Genomic DNA, 19,387 nt, shown 5'->3' on the forward strand with positions numbered 1-19,387 from the left:
GAAAGCAATCATGCTTTATATCCCTCGCGCAAGACAACACAAGTCAAAGCGTTTTGAAGTGTGTAGCCAACCCACTGAGAGGCATCCAAGGAGCTGTTATCTTAATGATGCGTTAACAGATTTTTGCTATTCCTTGCAGTTTCTGTGTTTCTAACGATCCGGAAAGAAAATGTGTGTGTGTCTGCTTATTTTATGTTTTTTTTTTTTTTGTTTGCTAGAAACTTCACTCACCTCCCAGGCGAACCGTCGATCCATTGGCTCACGTAACAGCTTCCCTTCGAATGGTCCGTACTGTGTGCCCTTGGGGATGGTTTTGAGCGCCACAACCGATCCCGCCTGGATGTCCAGATCGGGTGGTGATCGTTGCAGTCTCGCCATCTGAAGAAGGAACTGTTCCGCACTCTGTAACTGAAAGACAAAAGGACATTCAAGGATTTCCGGAGTTTCTTGGAGAGATGATTAGCTCATACCTTTAGCCGCTCGCGAACATCATCCGCCGTGGGTAGGAGGTGATGATGTAGAGAAGTGGACAAGCTGAAATCAGCTGGACCGTGTTCGTGATGCTTGCTCATCGGTACCACCTGCAGCCCTGGAGGCACTTCTAGATTGACGGGTAGTCCACGGGATGCGTCCGATTCGTCACCACTGATGCCTGCAAGATTTTGGAAAAGGATTAATGAGCTAAAAATCATCGTCATAGCATTCCCATATATATAGCTCTACAAACTGGAGTCACAATTGAAACTATTGTACAAATGACATCATACGACTGTTGTCCACAACCGAATTGTCCGAAAGCATCATTGTCAAAACGTCGCGTACCAATTGCGCATCTAGCCACGTTCAATAAGATATATTAAACGGCATTCTTACAGCTCTTCAACCCATCCACACCCTGCTAACCACAATGTAGTGTAAACACATTAGCGCCAATGTCCCAACTTGTCATGCTGAAGAATTATTTAACGACCGTCTTGGATCCATCGAAATTAGAGCTTAGCTTAGCCGCGGTTGTCTTCAAACTCGATGGCATAAAGATCATCACACAAAGACCGTTTTAACTCGTGCCTCTCGTTCGCTCTGTCTCTCTCTCTCCGTAGACACATCGCGAGATAATTCGATGCGTTCGGGCGTCTGGCAACCCGTGGCCAGTACTGACACTTACGATCATTGCCTGTCTGAGACGAGCGCACACATGGCCCCATGCCGATGCGGATTGCGGCAATTCATAATTGATTTTTCCCATTTTCTAGTCAACTGGATTGTCACCACACGCACTTGAGCCTGGGGCATGAGTACTGGCATGAGTGGTTTCATTGATATCCACCCAGATCTCGTTGCTTTACGTTCCACGCATACTCCAGTGCCGACGATACGCGAATGATTCCAAGAAGGATTGAATCACTGTCTTGAGCGCAACGCGCCAATGTGCTTAGCAAGTGGTGTTAAAATAACCATCCACAACTGACCTATTTATCCCGCATCAGCATCATTTTAACAGCTAATTTCATCACTTCAGCTTGCCCTAATGGCACCGATACGATCATATTCACACTACGGTCATTGATCTTAAAGTCAAGCTATCGGTTTCCTAACCAAAACTCCACGAAATAATACACCTTCTACTAACCCTTTTTCTATTGTTCAAGATGTAAAATCTTTGTGTTGAGCGAAACGAAAACAATTCACAAACACAGCAAGGAAACCAAAGCTGTGGCACGAGCCATCCCTTTTATACGCGGTTCCCAACCGGGTAAGCTATCCGATTTAAATACGAACCGATTAGAGTAAACTAATTTTATTCTAATTTGCCGACAATCGGCCACTCAAATCGCATGCAAACCGAAACAACAAACACTCGACAAACATTTCAATATCATTACCAGGTCATGATTGCGCAGCCGGTAAGGGTCCGAAAGGAAATTTAAAACCATTGGATCAAGATGCCGGAACCGGAACCGAAGCCGCCCGGGCGCTACCCCAAGAGGGAGATGTTTCTCGGATATTGTTTAATCCTGCGTGAAATCGGATCTAGGATTCGTTGATCTGTGTCACCAGCAAAGGCAACCGGTAGCAAAAAAAATCACCAAGGGGAAGTAAAAACAAACCTTAAAACAGTGTACCTGGAGAAGCCGTGACAAAGTCCTAGCCTAATGCAATCTAGGGATAGTTTTGTAGCAGTGAAAAAAGTACCCATATCAAACGCTACGCAAAAAGTATTAAATTTTAAAACCAGAAGAAATTGCACACATGTCCAGACCGCTGGAACAAAACGGTTTGACACCGTGTAAGAATACGGACCCCTCGAGTACCCAAACTGACAGCCCGAAAGAGTGGGCAAAACATGGGTAAACATTTACCGAAGACCCAAAGAAAGATATTAACGTCTTCGTTCGCTTCCTCCCGGAGAGACGGGTGCGCCTGTGTGCGTCCTAATCTGGCCGAAATTGTTTGTTTAGCCCTTGTCTGTTTCGAGCCTTTGAGAAGGAACCAGGGACACAGTTACGACACTACTTGAGTGTTCCGTGATATTCGGGGTGCAAAAAGCCAATTACATCAGTTGCTTCCCAGGTCTGTTTTTTCCATCCTAGGAATAGGTTAACACCTCGATAGACCTTAATTGGTCGGAAGATTAAGATGGCCCAGGGGTTTATATACCAGATTTGTGAACAAATTGGAATCATCTCATTGATCAACCGTTTGCTCCTCTCGTGATCTAACCAATCCCATCCCAAAAAGGGTACAAATTGGTGGACTCATCTCAAATTTCTTCCCAACAGTTGATACCCTTCCACGGGATGGATTCACGGAACGTATTTCTAACGTTTGTTTGGCTGTAACAAAACCTCGATCAGCATCCAGGCAGCTCAGTTGCTACGCATCACATCTCAAAATTTGCTTCCAAAAACTGAATGAATGCAACAATGTCACCAAATTAATGCCACAAACGTGCCTTGTCACCAAAAACCTCCTTCCCAAAAAACGACGCATTTTCGGACACCGGACTACTAAATGGTGATTCAAAGCGGCATACATTTTCGCTCGAGCAAAGCCCTTCTCCCCCGCTCGAGTTTGATGATTAAGTACTTGTAAACAAACTTAACTTGCACGAGCTAAAAAGATGCATACGAAAGCAAGCCAACTGATCTTTGATGATCGTGCGTGCCCGAGTTTTCCTCTCGAAGCGAGCATAGTCGGGGATGTGTGATATGGTAAGCCGCATGTCAACAATGTATCTGCAGCGTGCACTGCTTAGCAATGTTAGATTCTACACATTCGAGTGGGAACGGCCCAACGAAAATAAACATTGACCGAGCTCTTCCGCTCCAGTGCTTGATATTAATTTGGATTGGATCATCGTGTGTACATTGTGTTGTGATACTGTCGCTATCAGAAACCGAAACGGGAATGAAGCAACTGCCACTTGAAACTAAAATAGCGCTTCTGATATGGGTACAACAAAGAAGTTTACAAAAAAAGTTCAACGATACACATTACAGACAGAACATATTCATTCACCTGTAATCGTATCCAATTTCATCGTATCCAACATCCTTGCAGCGACATTACAACATCACAATCGGAAGTCGTCTTTCAATAAACCACAAAACGACGACGACATGCATTTCCTTCCACGTTTTCCTTACGCTGGCGATGATATATCTCTCGTAGAATCTTTTCGCATGCTTGAACATCAATCGTTTTGGGATGCTTGCTGTTTTTTTTAAGGCGTCAACGAGACAAACCTCAACGTGTAGCGCACGGCCACATGCGGTGGCCCTCTTCAGCGTTTATCATCTGACCGTACACAGGATTCAAGCCTATTCTGCTTTATCTCTTCTCAGATTCCCTATTCTCGATCTCTCTGTACAGCGAAACAGGAAGCACATTGCTTCGTTTCCGATCTGATGGCACGTTGCTTCTCGCTCCGCCGTACGATTGTGTCGGAGGGAAGACTTCGTTTCTTTAGAAGAATGAAGCGAAGATAATTCATATCAAAACTCATCCTGCCTGATCATCACATTTTTGCGACCAACTTTACACTCTATTGTCTCTTGTGAAGGTTGAAAACAAGATGAAGCTGCTTATTCACTTCTTCTCATCCCAAGCCTTGCCTGACAAGGTAATCTCTCGTAAGCAGGTATGTCCGTGTGGACACAAGAGAAGTTTTAACACCGCAACGCACCACCACAAGAATATATGCTCTTTCAACATACAAAAGAAGAACAACATTAGACACTGGAAAGAACAAAGAGGAATTGTAATATCCTGTCTATGCTTATTTTAACGAGACGCTCATTCCCAACAAGGCCCACGATTGCACAGCCAGAGCGGAAACGATGCGGCCGACAGACTTTGAATGATAACGAAAGATCACGTGTTTCTCGCTTAGGGCATTCTTGTTTTACTTGTTTGAGTTACTTCTACCACGCGTAGGATAGATGCGGTTGGCACTGCCTAGCATGGATATCTTTGAAACGGCATAGAAAATAAACAACACTCCAAAAAAGGCATAGCCGGGCCAATAAACTCATTTTTCAAACCAATATTTGAAAAGGTCGGTTAGCGATCCTCTGCCGGTGGAGTAGACGCACCTAAATTATAATGTAATAAAATCAATATCTGCGCTTGTTGCGATAAATGAGCAAAAGGATCCTGTCGAAAAATCTGTTTACCGCATCCTATAAAACCTTCACAAGATCGTCATTTATAATACCTGCATCTAATTACTGCTGCTAATCTCTGCCAGATTTGCAAAGCAAAACTACACCATTAAACGAGTTCATGTGAAAGCTCGTAAAATTGAAACCAAACTGTGTATTGGGTTCTCTGCTTTTTTTTTGTTTTTGGCAACCGAACACAGCAACAAAAACCTGGACACATAAATCCAAATCCGACTCATGTAGGTGGTAGTTAACTTATCGCTATCGCGGCCCCGAACTGAGGACATAAAATATTTCTAAGCTCGTAAAACTACAGCCAAAAAGGCAAGCACTCTCGATGGACGCTTGAAGCAATGTCCTTTCAGCTCATCGACAGTGAAGGCTCGTAAAATAAAGCAACAGTTCTTAAAACGCCACCACTAGGGCTTAGAGGTACGGAGGAAGCTCCACCGAGAAACAGAATGGTACTAAATTTCATATTCACTCGGCTCCTGCTAATCAGGTGCTGTTTTGTGATCCTCAATTTTTCTTTCCAACTTCATTTAGGTGGAGGCGAAGAAAAACAACATCAATCCCGCAAAAATCTACATGCTTACCGGTGCGGTGTGTGCCCACACAAAGTGGAACGGAGGAAGGAAATCTGTCACGTAAAAAAATGACCCCCACACGAGGGAACGAGGAGTGTTATTTTTAATATCGCACTTCGTTTTGGCCCGTTGTGTCCGGGCGGGCTTCATTTGCGTACGCAACTCTCCGCTCCAGGTACAGAAACAACCGAGCAAAATTAATCGTCCTTTAAGTACACATGCAAACACACACCCACACACAAATTGTGGTTAATAATCATCGAAATATTTGCACGAGCTACCAAAAAGGAGGAAACCTCACTCTCTATTACTCTATTACGTTTACGGTTCCCGTCTTGGAAAAAGGGACCAACAAGCGTTTGGATGGAGCAGATTTTTATATTGAACAAGCACGCTCATATAGCGATACATAAAATTCGGTGTCCCCCACCTGGACAAATAATCCCACTTCTGGCGCACGGAATGTCTTCAAGGCAACAGCAAAAAAAAAACACCCACCGGTTCCGCGAAAAATCCCAATTATTCAATCATAAAACAACGCTCGTAATGGCCGGGAAAGAAAAATATCTTTAAACTCGCATATTTTATGCTGCCAAGGGGCCGCTTTGGGATCCATTTTTCCTCACACACACACATACAGCCACACACACACAAACTCCGCGAACGATAAAATTTATGCAAATCAGATAACGCTGCCCCGGGCGATTGTACTGTTGCACGATTAACAGAATCACAACGATTCTTGGTTTGGCTTTTTTATTGGCTAAATGGATGTGTTGTATCGGGGGAAAAAGGTGCCATTTTCTTGACAGGCAGCCAACCAGTCAGACGTAAAAACAACCCGCAACCCTGAGGTAAACAGCAAAACTGTTTAATCATAATTAATTGATTTCTATAATCATGTGGATGGGGCCGTGCCGCAAACGCGGCGTTAGGCTTTCGTGAGCAGCGATAAGGAATTGAGTTTTGGTACAAATATACACACTAATCACACGCAATGGCTTATCTTTTAACTCGTTCGCTTTTCTATGGTTTTAGAATACGGTGACCGTACGGGGACGGTTTTCCATACCTGGCATCATTAATTCGATATCAACCATAGCATGGATGGCTGTGTGTGTGTTTATTCCACTGTTCACACCGAGATAAGTTTTGACTGGACGAAAAACGTTTTTTGTACGATTTTGTTCTAGCGCACGAGCAATACAGTAACTCAATCACGCCACACTGACACTATTTAGGATGTCTTCAATGGGTATTAATTCCAATTTTGGGAGGAAGTTTCGTGTTAGCACTAGATTAGTTTCTTGCAAAAATGATTGATCACTGGAAGCATTAAGTTATTAATCTTTAAATCGAATAATCACTTTCAGGGCGTTTTATCATTTCAACTTTCCATGTGACGTATCACACCAATTTTTCCATTAAAAAGCGGGTACACAATTGCTTCTTAAATTAAAACCTTAAATCACTTCACTATAAATCCTCTCACTTTACAACAGTATTCCTTCCTTTCGTTCCTATCTGTTCTGATCATCATTGGAACACGCACCACCACTAATAAGAACCACCACCGTTCGTCCGATCGCGTTTGTGAATCCTTGCGCCTTGTGCCCTGCCGGGACGGATACAAATATATTTCCCGCAAAACCGACCGACCGTATCGGGAAACCGAGCGCGAAAGCGGCACTGATCAGCACAGCAGTTGTCTGTCTGTGGGAGATGCTAAGAATAGAGTAAAAATTCTTCCCAACGGGCCAGGCCGCGCGCACACACATCATCCGGTTCTGATCCGGTCGGCCGCTCCTGCTCTCGCACTCGCAACTACCCTAGCTGTAGCCCGGGGACGGCAATGTTTTCTCCCTTTCCCGTACCGCACACACACACAATCAGTGCCACATCAGCGCAGGGGTTGTTTTTCCGAACGTTGGTTCATTTTGAACGAGAGAAACTGTACTGAAACCGACAGAAAGGAAAGAGACAGAAAAGGGCAGAACGCGAGAGTGTCAGAGAGCGACCGCGTGAACGAGGGGAAAAATGAACTCGAACTCCGCATGTGTGCGAGTATCTTCTGCGAAAACGGAAGAGAGCCATGTGAGCTTGTGTGTGTTAGTAGGGTGAAAGGGGCAGAGAGATACATCAGCCCACAATGGACGCGAATGATACAAAAATAGTATACTGCTCCCCCATTGTCAAGGGATGGACACGGGACTCCACAGCCAATGCGCAATGTGACTGTGAGATAGTACCGAACGGCGCATCCTCGTACAGTCATGGCATCTCCCGTTGGGGTGACAGTGCCACGAGGAGGAGCCTTCGAGTTTTCGAGGTTTTGCGCGCTGGGTGTATCATTCAACCCCCCACGGGAGGTACGGGAAGTGACAAAAAGTGGGGGGATATTATACAGTAGGGTGGCACACACATGCGCACGTATCCTTCCGCTATTTGCCAGGTCCTTTTATCTGTCGCTCGTTCACTCTACCGTTTCGAACCTCTCGTTCTTGACTTCTCTCGGTGGCTCGGTCGGGACGGTTCGGTGTCTCCATGTTTTGTTGTCCTTTCTCGAGGTCATAGGGCGAAGAAAGAATGAATGGAAGCTCACGGAATGAATGACTGACGAGTCATTTTGGTGAGCATAACAAATCACGGGCTAGAGAACCATGAGCAGAGGCAATGGAAGTTGGTGAAGTAGGAACAACCGAAAAGAGAGAATGAATTTTGTCACTGAAAGGCAACAAAAAATATTGTCTATTAAATGTTATGTCTCTACAAAAAGAGCATTTTACGGATGTCTAGTTTGAAAGCTTTGATTTGCACATAACATTCCAGGTTCAAGGAACTCGCCGCATGTAAAAGTCCCTCAAAAGTCCAAAAAAGTCTCTCACAGCACAAAACGACAACACTGGCAGTGGATCTAAACATACACATCTTCGTTCTCATCGCATTCATTCTGCCCTCCTGCGTGCTGCGGAAAGGGCATACAGCATCATCATCACCATCATCATCATTCTGTGTCTCTCTGTGTGTAATTCTATGCTGTATTTAGCTCCTCCTCTCCAATTATGCTGCACAGCAGCAGCAGCATAATTCCAACCGAAGCCAGCCAGTCAGTGCACGGCAACGCGGCATTACGCAAACGATGGGCACACACACATACATCCCCCGGAGATAAGCAAAGACAACCCACAATCATTCGCACAAGCAGAAGCGGCACTATCAGATAGGGGATGATGACGACGATGAACACAAACACGGAGGGTTGACTGCCACGGGTCGGATTGGAATCGTTGTTCCGAGCGAAAACGAGACACTTGCACCGAGAATGGAGCAGTGCCTTCCTTGGAAAGAGAAGAGCGCAATATCATCCAACTCCCGCACGGGATTCCCCGAGTACATCACGGAGGATACTCCACGACTCAGTAAGAATATCGCACTCCAAGGGCTGTATGTGTGTGTGTTCATCTCATTATCTCTCGACAGAAGGCGGGATTTACAAGAGGATGATGCCGCAATTCTATAGGATGCATTGAGAAACCTGCTCCCCCTTGCGTTATCTACGCCCGGTAGCAAAGGTGATATATCTACCGACACGGCACGGCCAACGACACTACGAGTGTGCGCACAGTGTCCTCTCGGCGCTGCTCCATGTAGCAAACCTCGGCCCAGATATCGGAGAGATGAATTCTAGTTCTGATACACTGATACAGATGTATGATGGACAGGCTCCAAATGCGACTGACGACACATAGTCACCATGGTAACCATGAGACTCGTTGACACTAACACACTAGCCCTCTGCAGCATACAAGCGAGAGAGTTAGTGTGATAGCGATGGAATTCCAGTGATAGCGGTAGCTGGGGTCACAATCATTTTGTGTGAGTTTTTACAGTTCAGCCATGTCATGACGCTTGTTTCCATTGCTGATTTGTAAGTTTTGAATCTCTGACATAGAGCATCAGTTCTTTGGAGATCGAGGTGGAAAGCATATAAACCATTATCTCCATATATCATATCTTCTGGATAGCTGGATAGCTCTTAAAACATATCTCCAGCCCTGCTTTACAAGCTTGTTATCCAGAAGAGATATTTTTATATAATTCTTCCCACACAGAGGAAGCAGAATTCATGACATAACCTTTTTTTGTTACCTTCTCCCGTAGGATGCGGTAACTATCCTTCGGCTCGCAAGTGTGCTAACACATGTACAACGGTTCGAGGGTCTTTTTCGTTTTGTCCTTCTCCGTCGACTGCGCCACACAGCCAGGGCACACCCATGTGGAGCACATGTTTTTCCCTCGTCCAATCGTCGTGGTTTATCTCCATTTATCTGTCAACGATTCTAAATAAAGCAAAACCCCGTGCGAGAACGGCGGAGGAACGTGAACGAGCGCGACGAAAAAGAGACCGACTGAGGTTTACAGATTGCGACTGTACGGGGTGCGAGCAGCAGTTACCGGGATACACAGCAGCAGCTTCGAGGATACATAAGACGTTGGCAACAGAGTGAAATAACAACAGAAGAAGAAAAAACAACACCGTCACCACCACCGCCGCCGCCACCGACCCTCGGAGATATACCGCATGGAAACGGATGAAATGTAACGACTTTTGCTATCATGCCTGAGGACACTTGGAGAATGGATCGTTCTAATGTACGGAGGCGAGGGATGATGATGGGACAACCGACCGTGGAGGAGTTGGCTTTATGTAACAATCCATCTCGGGGCCCGGGTCGGGGTCGGTCGGGTCCCATGAGCTATGTGATGTGAATGCGATGAAGAATGATCGGAGAGCAATGGCAGATAACATACAGAAAGGACCCGAAACAGACATTTTGACAGTGCACCGAGATAGTGGTATGATATTTTTAGACATTGCTGTTATCTGGTTCTTGCCTTCTTGGAGGCGTTGAAAAGATATTACAAGATGTTGAACAACATATGTTGTTTGTTATTCAAAAAAAAAAACTGCAATCAGGTTCTAATTAATAATAACTTAATCTCTTCTAATATCATTTCCGAACAGTTCGCAACCCAACATCCGACACAAACCAATCATCGCGGTCACGACCACGGCTACCGATACGGCCAGATAATCTCCGTTGCCACCGTTAAAGCAAGGTTATGCTCAATTTACCACCCCTATCGCACACTCTACAGCAGCAGCAGCAATATCGCCAGCATTCCGCACAAAGCAGCCTAAAGCCGAAAAACCGCATGTATTTGCCCTAACTGCAAGCTGTGCCGCACATGTATTGCGCGCACATCCGTCCGCTCCCTCTGTTCACCCTCTGTGTTTTGCACATATCTGCTTTTCCCCCTTCGCGCGTTGTCCTTTGCCATAACAGATCCCATAATGATATAATAAAGTTGTTCGCACATTAATGCGGATTTTCTCTCCTGTTAGTGTGCTCACATTTTCTGTTTCTGATTGTTTCCCGCTGTCTTTGGTCCATTGCATTACCACCACACCACGGCTTCCGTGTCGCCCGTGTGTTGACGCTTTCCGTTGCACTTTTCTTTGTTGCGTGGGCCATTCTGCACAATTTTCCCTGGGCACTACATAGTCGAATGCCTTTTTTTTTGGTGTGCTCTACCATAGGTTTTACTAGAGCAAACTTTTGCTTGTAGCCGTTTTGTTTGACTACCGGTTTTGGATCCGGAGCGATGTATTACGATCATAATCACCCGCCCTTAACCTGGTGGAGCGTTTCGGAAAGGTATACATTCTGTTTTTTTTTTTTGCTGCTTATTTTTTCGTATCATTCTTTCCAGGGGTGCCATATGCTGCCATACACAGCAAACCGACAGCTTGCACCAATAATTGTTAATCCGATCTCGTTTACACAATGCGAGGCGCCATGATATGCCCGACTCATTCAATTATCATCAAACAATTAGACGCTTCTCGGTGAATAGAGTAGGTCGGTGGATAAAAGCACCTTCTATAACATACTATATTTTTATGCTTTTAGTGTCTAAAACGAGTTTTTAAGATCTTCCAATCACACCAAATAACCTCTCTTTCACAAACCCCTTCCTCGCCTTCATCCAATATGATGTGGTGCTTTAGAAAATAGATTGGCATCATCAGTGTGCACCGTTTTCATTGGTCGAACCATTTTCGATTCAATTCGATGCCGCACTGATACTGAAACAGAATATTGATCCAGCACGAAGCGAACCACCCCGCCACAGAGCAGGTGAAAGGATGCGTGCCGGGACTATCAATCGACCTGGAAAGGCACGAACAATCGAACGAATCGCTACCGGTTACTGGATTCCATTTCTCCGGCAACCAACAACCAAGATGCCCATTCGATCTTTTACAGCGCTCGTTCCGTGAAAGAGAATCAGCACCAAAGTATTTATATTTTATTTGTGTTTGCACAAAAGACTGCCGTTTTCCTTTCGAACGTTTTCCCTTAATGGACCATCAAAGGACACGTTCACTGAGCAGCCGGGCGCTTGGATGCAGCCCCGTACCAAGGAGCATCGTTGCGAAATACCGAAAACCGATAGCGCTCCATGTTGACCAAGTGAGCAGTTCGATTTTTCTTCCCTTATCTCGCACAATGCCAACGGTGCTGGTGGAGGTGGAAAAATAAATGTTTTAAAGTGGAAAACTATTTCAGGCGCTACCCGGGTTCATGTCACAAAGCCCCTCCGCTCCGTACTTTTCAAAACGGAATCGATGTGATTTTTTCACTGCATTCTTCTCCTGTTCAGGCGATACTATTATTTGCAGAAGGAACGAAATCGACATCCCGGAGAAGGCAAAAGGATAAAATGTAATTCCTCCCCAAACTGAAGCGTTCGGTCACTGCAAACAACCAACCAGCCCCGTGTAAGTGAGCAGGAAGCACAGTAGCACATGCTCTCATTGGCAAACGTACTCACACTCAACCCCGTTCGCCTTATTGCCGAATGGCACATAAAAGTGACAAGTTATTCTTCTTTCTTTGCGCACGAGCAAAAAAAATCGCAACGAGAAGCTCTCGGCCGATAACGGACCGACCCTAGCTTGTGGAAAGAATGCAATGAAAAAGTGAGCTGTACTTAAGACAGTCTTTTGCAATCTTTTGCACCTTATGGTCAGAATGCACGATTTTCAACTTGGAGCGCGCGTTGGTTGGTCATCGAGACGGTAGAGGAAACGGTCACAAACACTTGCGTGCTGGCGAAACGTTGCGAATGGGATAAAATTTATGGTATTCTGCAGCTAACTCACGTGACTTCTCTGTTCTTGCAGGCAACGGTTATCTGATCACATAACAAATAGAATTCCGATTTTAAACTGAAATTGGAAAAGGCCATTCCAAAAAGGATGCGATTGAATTGCTACTGGATAAATCAAGTCAGTAAAACATTAAGGCACATTAAGGTTTATCTCTTGAGGATACTCTTTCTCAAAGATCTGAGATTATTTTTTTGTGGAAATGGACGCTAGGCTATCAAACTACTTTCAGATTCAATTTGAATAAATGGCCAAGAAGACTTACGCCTGATGCTCCATAGGAATCAAATACTTCAGAGGTGCCTATCTTGATGTAGAGGTCGTCCATGCATATTTCTATATGTAAATTATTCACACTCATAGTAAAAGCCTTCCAGCAATATTCGAGAGTATCCTTGTCCTGTATATTCCAGCCTTCAACGGTGACATCTAGAAGAATACATCACCTCCAACCGAGCTCTTGAGAAGCGTCAGAAACATCACAACGTACATCACCGCGCTCTCCCGAAACGAACTCCACAGGACAACTCCCCGCTGCCAACGCTGCTTCAACAGTAGCCGGACGTCATGCCGTCTCGACAAAAGCACACAACTTTGTTAGGGTCCTTATATCAAAATAACACGCTGGACCTCTATCGTGACCGTGAGTTGTGATTGCGATGCGATGTATCTCGTACTATCGCGTTACTTTTCCTTCTTGTACCTCATGGGGCGGCTGACGTAGTAGAATTGTCATCGGTGGGCCCGTACTTTGACGCACCCTTGGAATAGATTGCGCAGCATGGCTATACATGAGGTTGCTGTCTCCTTTTCGGTCCGCGGTGTAACCCAAGACTTCTAGGATGACGAACCATCTGCGTCAATCAAAAGAAATGTGTACCCCCTGATGCTCAAGTTCGTTGCTACTTGTACTGATAATGTACGATCATTGAATGCTTCCTGCCAAGAAACACGTACAGTAGCACATCACAAATATTTGTATTGACCTTGGAGTTGTGTTTGATGTAGCATTACGAATGACCCATTTATTCGAAATATCACATCTACATTCAAAATAAAAAGGATTATCGGTGTAATTGACTGGTTGTAAGCTTCTGTCACAATTCTCTTTATACTACAAATTGTCAAACGTGTTATACAGGCTTATGTAAATCGATTACACTCCCGTGATTACACCACAAATATTAAGGTGTGAAATTACAACGTCGGTGCCAACTGCACAACACTGCAGCACAGAAGGGATAATATTATCATACAAACTAGTCAACGACGCACCATCCATAGCACTTCCTTCTGGCACTAGAGGCTCCCCACAAACAACCACTAATGTAAGCGTTTAACAAACATCACACGACAAACAGCACGCAAACAAAACCATATTCCAGCACAACCTGCTTTCTTGCAACCCCTTCACACCGCGTACCGTAACTTCAAACGCGGAAAGCGTAGCAAGATAATCTGCCTATTAGAATGCAAACAGACAGTGCACAACAACACAGCGCACAAACTACGGCTCGGTTTCACGGACGCTTAGCAATGAAGAGGCTCAGGAGGTAACACTCTTTATCGCGGCACTACCATTAAAGAGTGTACGAAACGGAAAGAAATGCAAACCAAAAGGTCGCCTTGTCGTGACAGTGTATTATACCCATCGGGATCATTACACGCACGGAATTGACCCGGGAAGATGGTTCCCCCGAAGGGGCGCTTCCCTTCGCTGTCGATGTGTTTAAAGCACGCGATGAAGGGTGAAACGGTGTGAAAATAGATAATCCTTTCTGTCAACTTTTTTTTCTTCCCTGCGCCTTTTTTTCCTTTCGGTTCGTTTTCCGATGAGCATCGCGAGCATCATCATAAACGCATAATGGAAGGTGTTACGAAACGAATTTACATGTAGAGCGTTAAATCCATCCTTGGTTCCACTCTCCGCAGGGAACCTTGTTAGCGTGCGTATTTAAATTTATTAGCTTCAAATGCATCCACAATTTATTGGTACGAAACCCTTCGTGAATCTACGATGGGTTGCATATTTATCGATATGTTTGATAATGCTCTACGTCGAATAAAAAGGTGACAAATGTATGTATTGAGGACCGTTTCCACTGCATTGGGACACGTTCGTAGGTTAATGAAAAGGTAAAGAGAAAGATTCGGAAAGAGTTTAGCGTCCCTTGGTGGGCTACTGTGAACAAGACATTAAAATGTGATCTATCTTGTTTCATGTAGAAGGGGAAAATTTGCGTTGTTCACCCAAGAAAACGATCTCGTAGTGCATTTCGTAAGATAATAATTTTGTCTGCATTGCCAAAGCACCCTTCTTACAGCTGGGCAATGCATGCAAAAAATCCTTCCGTATAAATAAATTATGGTTTGCCTATTGAACCATCTTTCTGACTCCGTGTTTTAGGCAAATTTTCGAATGACTTTGTCGATAAAGCAATAAATTTACCCAGAAATAAGTTACACTAAAAGTCACATATTTCACACTCAGGAACTTCCTACGGAACATCCCAGATGCGCTATCCTTTTTCATTCATTTCTCTACAAATTTAATCATAATTTTTTAATCATTCCTCCTCTCTTCACCAGAGATGATCCTTTTGTGACTGTTTTTTAACTCAATTTCACGGTCGAGTTGGAAACGACCAATTCGGCTTTGGCACACATTCACCGCTGCACACGTTTTCACAGAGTGCCCGGCAGGCACTGTTTGCTGTACTGTCGACCCGCCAGGCAGCCAACCATCCATGCCGCCCTGGTGCAGATAAAGCAAACGGATTCCACCGCTCTACTGATTGGTTGCTCATGCAAAATAATACACGTCCATCGTGTGTAACACGCTCGAGTGGATGATAAAACATCATTTAAAATTCAATCCCATCTCGGGCTGCTGGTTCGTCCGGTAGGATGACTTCACCACTAACCAGTGGCCCATTGACAAGAGTTGATCTACGCCAGCCGGAATGAGCATCGAGCTGGGCAAACACAACGGCGGGAAAAGCCTAGGCATCATCCAGCCGGCCATGAAAAGGCTAACCCTATGGCTGGTGGGAGCTTCTGTAAATATGGACATTATGCGTCCGAAGGTACAGGCTTGGAAAAATATTAACATGATGCGGGTAAAGAGGATGAAGAACGGTAGACTAATAAAGTAACTGGTAAACAACGCAAGGGGAGCGGGTAAAGTTGTTTAATGTCTAGTTAAATTGAAACTGTTTAACATTGTTGTTTGAAATTTGAGTATTTGTTTACAAGTTTTATTAATTATAGAGACATCAAAGTACTGTATATCTTTGTTATAGTGTTATTTTATACCATAAATGAGACCAAGGAAACTCAGTTGCTAACTTTAACCGTACATAATCTGCCACTTTAATCTATTACTCTTATCATTGCCAATTTGTTCTGCGCACCTGTGCTTAATTACCGTTTGCTTTGAACGGAACAAGTACTACCATTCTCGTCTCCAATATTAATTTGTGATTCGTTCCAATGATGACAGAACATAACCGCAGCACCGAGACGAATGTCGAAGATTAGAACCGGCCTGCTTCAGTGCGCAACTGAACCAAATGTCATTCAACAACAAACAACGCTTCCACTGTGTCGTGCATTCATTCCAAACATCATTAGCTGTAGCTGATATATGTGCCCTGTTAGTGATGTATAGACGAAGAACAAAAAACAACAAAAATACACTGCGTCGAGCGTGTGAACAACGCTCAGAAACGAATAAGCGCACACCATAAGATGAAGCGTAAAATCCGGCCTATCGTATCGTGTAGAGCTGATAACACACTTTGCCAGCTTATGTCATGGACATTACAGTTTAGCATGTCTTACAGTCTTAGCTAAGGAAAATTGCTTACAGCAAACGTTTTCTTTCATGCCTTGTTAGAGAACACAGAATTTTATCAAAGCGTCTGTTCGAGGCGGTAAAAAAAAACAGTGCACAAAACGTTGATGAAACGATGAGCGCCCAACGCTCAAAGATAATACTGCGGTGATGGCGACCGTCAAAATGAAACGTAACATGAACGGCAGAGTCATAAAAAATTAATGCAATTTTGCCAGCAAACAGCACGGCAAACCGCAACGGCACACGGCACAGTGCAATGCGCATGACATGATACGCTTCTGCCATCTGCGGCTGTAAATAGCTCTCGGGCAAGTTTTAAGATGAATTTTGACGTGCCGCGTGTTTGAAGATGCAAAAAATCTGCGGTTAAGCAAAATGGAAGACGAAAGATGATCTCATACCATCGCTATGTAGAATGATTTTTTTTATAAACTGCAGTTTTTTAAGGAAAGTTTAAAGGAAGTTTTATAGAGAACATGGTCTCAAATACAATTCATCTTCTCTCAACACATCAGTTCTCAAACTTCATGTATACTTGCATAACACACTGCTACTCCTGTTTGAAAAGGATTTTTTAACAGTTTCATTCTCGTGATCAACACAAAATCCCATCTTCTTTAGAACTCCTCATTCCGTCCTTTTCCTCTCCATCTCCCAGCTCCCAATTACATCTTCGGAATGATTTATTGCGTGATAAATTATGTTATTATTTTCTCGTAAAATGGTTTTTGTCCTCACCAGACACCCAACAAACGTGCAATCCTTGCTCCCAACAGAAAGAGACGCCTGAGACTCTAGAGGATGAAAGATGCTGGTTTTCTATTTAAAACAACTTCCGCAGCATATTTCCGCATTCTACACCAAAAACAAGTTGTTATGGACGATAGACAAACCTGATGTTTCAAGACACCCTCCAATCGTCTACTGTTGGTTGAAGTGTACTCAAACAAGACAACACACTCACTATGGCTTCCTATTTCTATATTTACGGAAAATCATAGCTTTGCCATCTTCCCTTCTGGCCGCAAAAGATCATGATAGACACAGAGGGATGGGAAACTAGAAACAATAACAGAATACCACCTCCTCCAAAAGTTAAGGTTGCTAGGCGTTCCACAATTAACCAAACTGCTCGTTCCGGGGATCACACCACAAACGCCACAAAAACACAAACTCTGACATTCTACCTCCACGTCTTTGCCATGTGCCTCCGCATCATCCTTTCCTTTTGACAATTTCCTCGGCACCTCCGGGACAGCGTTCTTCGAATACGAGGGAACTGTAAAGAAAAGCGGGAAAACCCCACAAGCGTTGGACGCTGATTGTTTACCCAAAACCTAGCCCGAGTATCTTGCCGCACGGCAGCAAGAAGAAACCCCGAACGACGATGACAATTTGCCCACCGTTGTTTGTCATCCTGACAGTTTTTCACCATTGTTAATCATTAATTGAGTTTGCTTGCTCTCCTTTTCCTCCTTTCCCTTATTTCGGTTAATTCAACTGCCCAAACCAATCTAGGGAAGTCGTAAAGTGTCCTCCTACAAAGGTATGATAAGTATGTAGCGACGTAAAATTAATCTCTTTCACGATTCGCAGAAAGAAATCCCAACACGAATACAATACAATTCTGCTGAAGCGCTGTTTGCAAGCAAAAATAACACATACCACCACTGTCTCGCAGCTAGGAGCAAAAAAATATGACAAAATGGGGAAAACATTATGAAAAATATATGCTCTAACAATCCATCTTCCTTCACCTCACTCGTTCCAGGGAGAAAACATTCACAGTTTTTGCTCTTCTGGATTGTGATTCCTGTACACACTGTAACAGTTACATCCTCTGTCGTTTTAAAATGTTGCTCCTTTTTATAGCACTTCTTTGGTTATGTCGGGACTGAAGAAGTATGTTTCTGACAGTTGACGGGTCGTCCTACTCCTCCCAGAATCTTTCATCTATGCCCTAGTTGCGGACTGAACCTTCATCATATCTCACACCTTTCTCTCACTCTCTCTCTCTCTTCAGCGTCGGTGGGATGATGATAAACAATTTATATTCTATTTTGCAATTTTATTTCACTTTTTGTCAGCTTCAACACAGCAAATATCAAGGACGTGTAATCTCTACCTCCTTACTCCTCACAATGCATTATCTAACGATTTGCTTCTTACATGCCATCAGCACCTCAACTCAACCCACAGGGTGGAAAAAAAACAAAACACGCAGGGAAGCTGTAAAAGTTGTGAAACAACATGATAATGAATTTGCCCCGACAGCCGAAGGTCGACGAGCTGTTGCAAACAGGTGGCTAACCCACACCGGAGAATGCTAGCAGCACGCTTAGCAGAGCAAAATATTGCTGGTAAAAGAAAGGGAACATTTTCCCGCTTGCTGTCGCAGAACCCGACGTTAAATACAGTATCCCAACAACGCTAATCGATGTCGAGCGGTGGCGTATAATCTTCGCACCAGAGAAAATTGTGAAAGCACTGATGATGACACCTGACGCTGGTACCAAGATTTATCAGTCCTGTGATTTGGGCTGACGAGAGAAACGACCGCTTGCTGGGAAAATTAATTACATTTTTTACCGTACGTCATAGATGAGCTCGTATGAAATTACTTCAACGACCATGCTAGTACGAGACGCCATTTCAAAAGGTGATTCAACACTTTCTCTCCTCTTTAACACATTCAATTTACACCCGCCATCACCTCGATAGGACATTAACGTCGAATTGCACAAATGAAGTGTCATATCTTTCAGGCGCGTTGGTATGGTTAATCGAAATCGTTACGGTTTGTGCTTGATCTGGTTCAAACCATTGACAAACCAGAAACGACAGAGATGCCCAATCGTCATCTACTTCAATCACCATGCATGCCGATTACACATCAAAGCAACTACCAACAGCTAGTATGTGAGTGTTGATGAGAGCTGAAAACAAAATATAAATAAAAAAATACACACACCCACCGTTGGTCAACGTCGACCATACGTGAAAGCTTTTTGAAGTGTCCCTTCACACTGTGCCGGATTGA

The 19,387-nt window shown here is 44.1% G+C and overlaps 1 protein-coding gene across 5 annotated transcripts in view; it reads right to left on the reverse strand.

The window, feature by feature from the left end:
* Positions 1-19,387, reverse strand: part of LOC120957437 (histone-lysine N-methyltransferase PRDM16) — a 93,538-nt gene that overhangs the window by 40,507 nt on the left and 33,644 nt on the right. For 4 of the 5 annotated variants that reach the window (XM_040379644.2, XM_049608616.1, XM_040379647.2 and 1 more), the window contains 2 exons: positions 471-652; positions 232-408 (listed from right to left, as the gene is read on the reverse strand). In XM_040379644.2, coding sequence (XP_040235578.2) covers positions 232-408; positions 471-652 — 359 coding nt within the window. Of the gene's footprint in view, positions 1-231; positions 409-470; positions 653-6,323; positions 6,996-19,387 lie in introns of those variants that run through there. The other variant, XM_040379646.2, reaches the window with a different exon arrangement.

This window comes from Anopheles coluzzii, chromosome 3, assembly GCF_943734685.1.
Source record: "Anopheles coluzzii chromosome 3, AcolN3, whole genome shotgun sequence".
In the NCBI taxonomy this organism is placed as follows: domain Eukaryota; kingdom Metazoa; phylum Arthropoda; class Insecta; order Diptera; family Culicidae; genus Anopheles; species Anopheles coluzzii.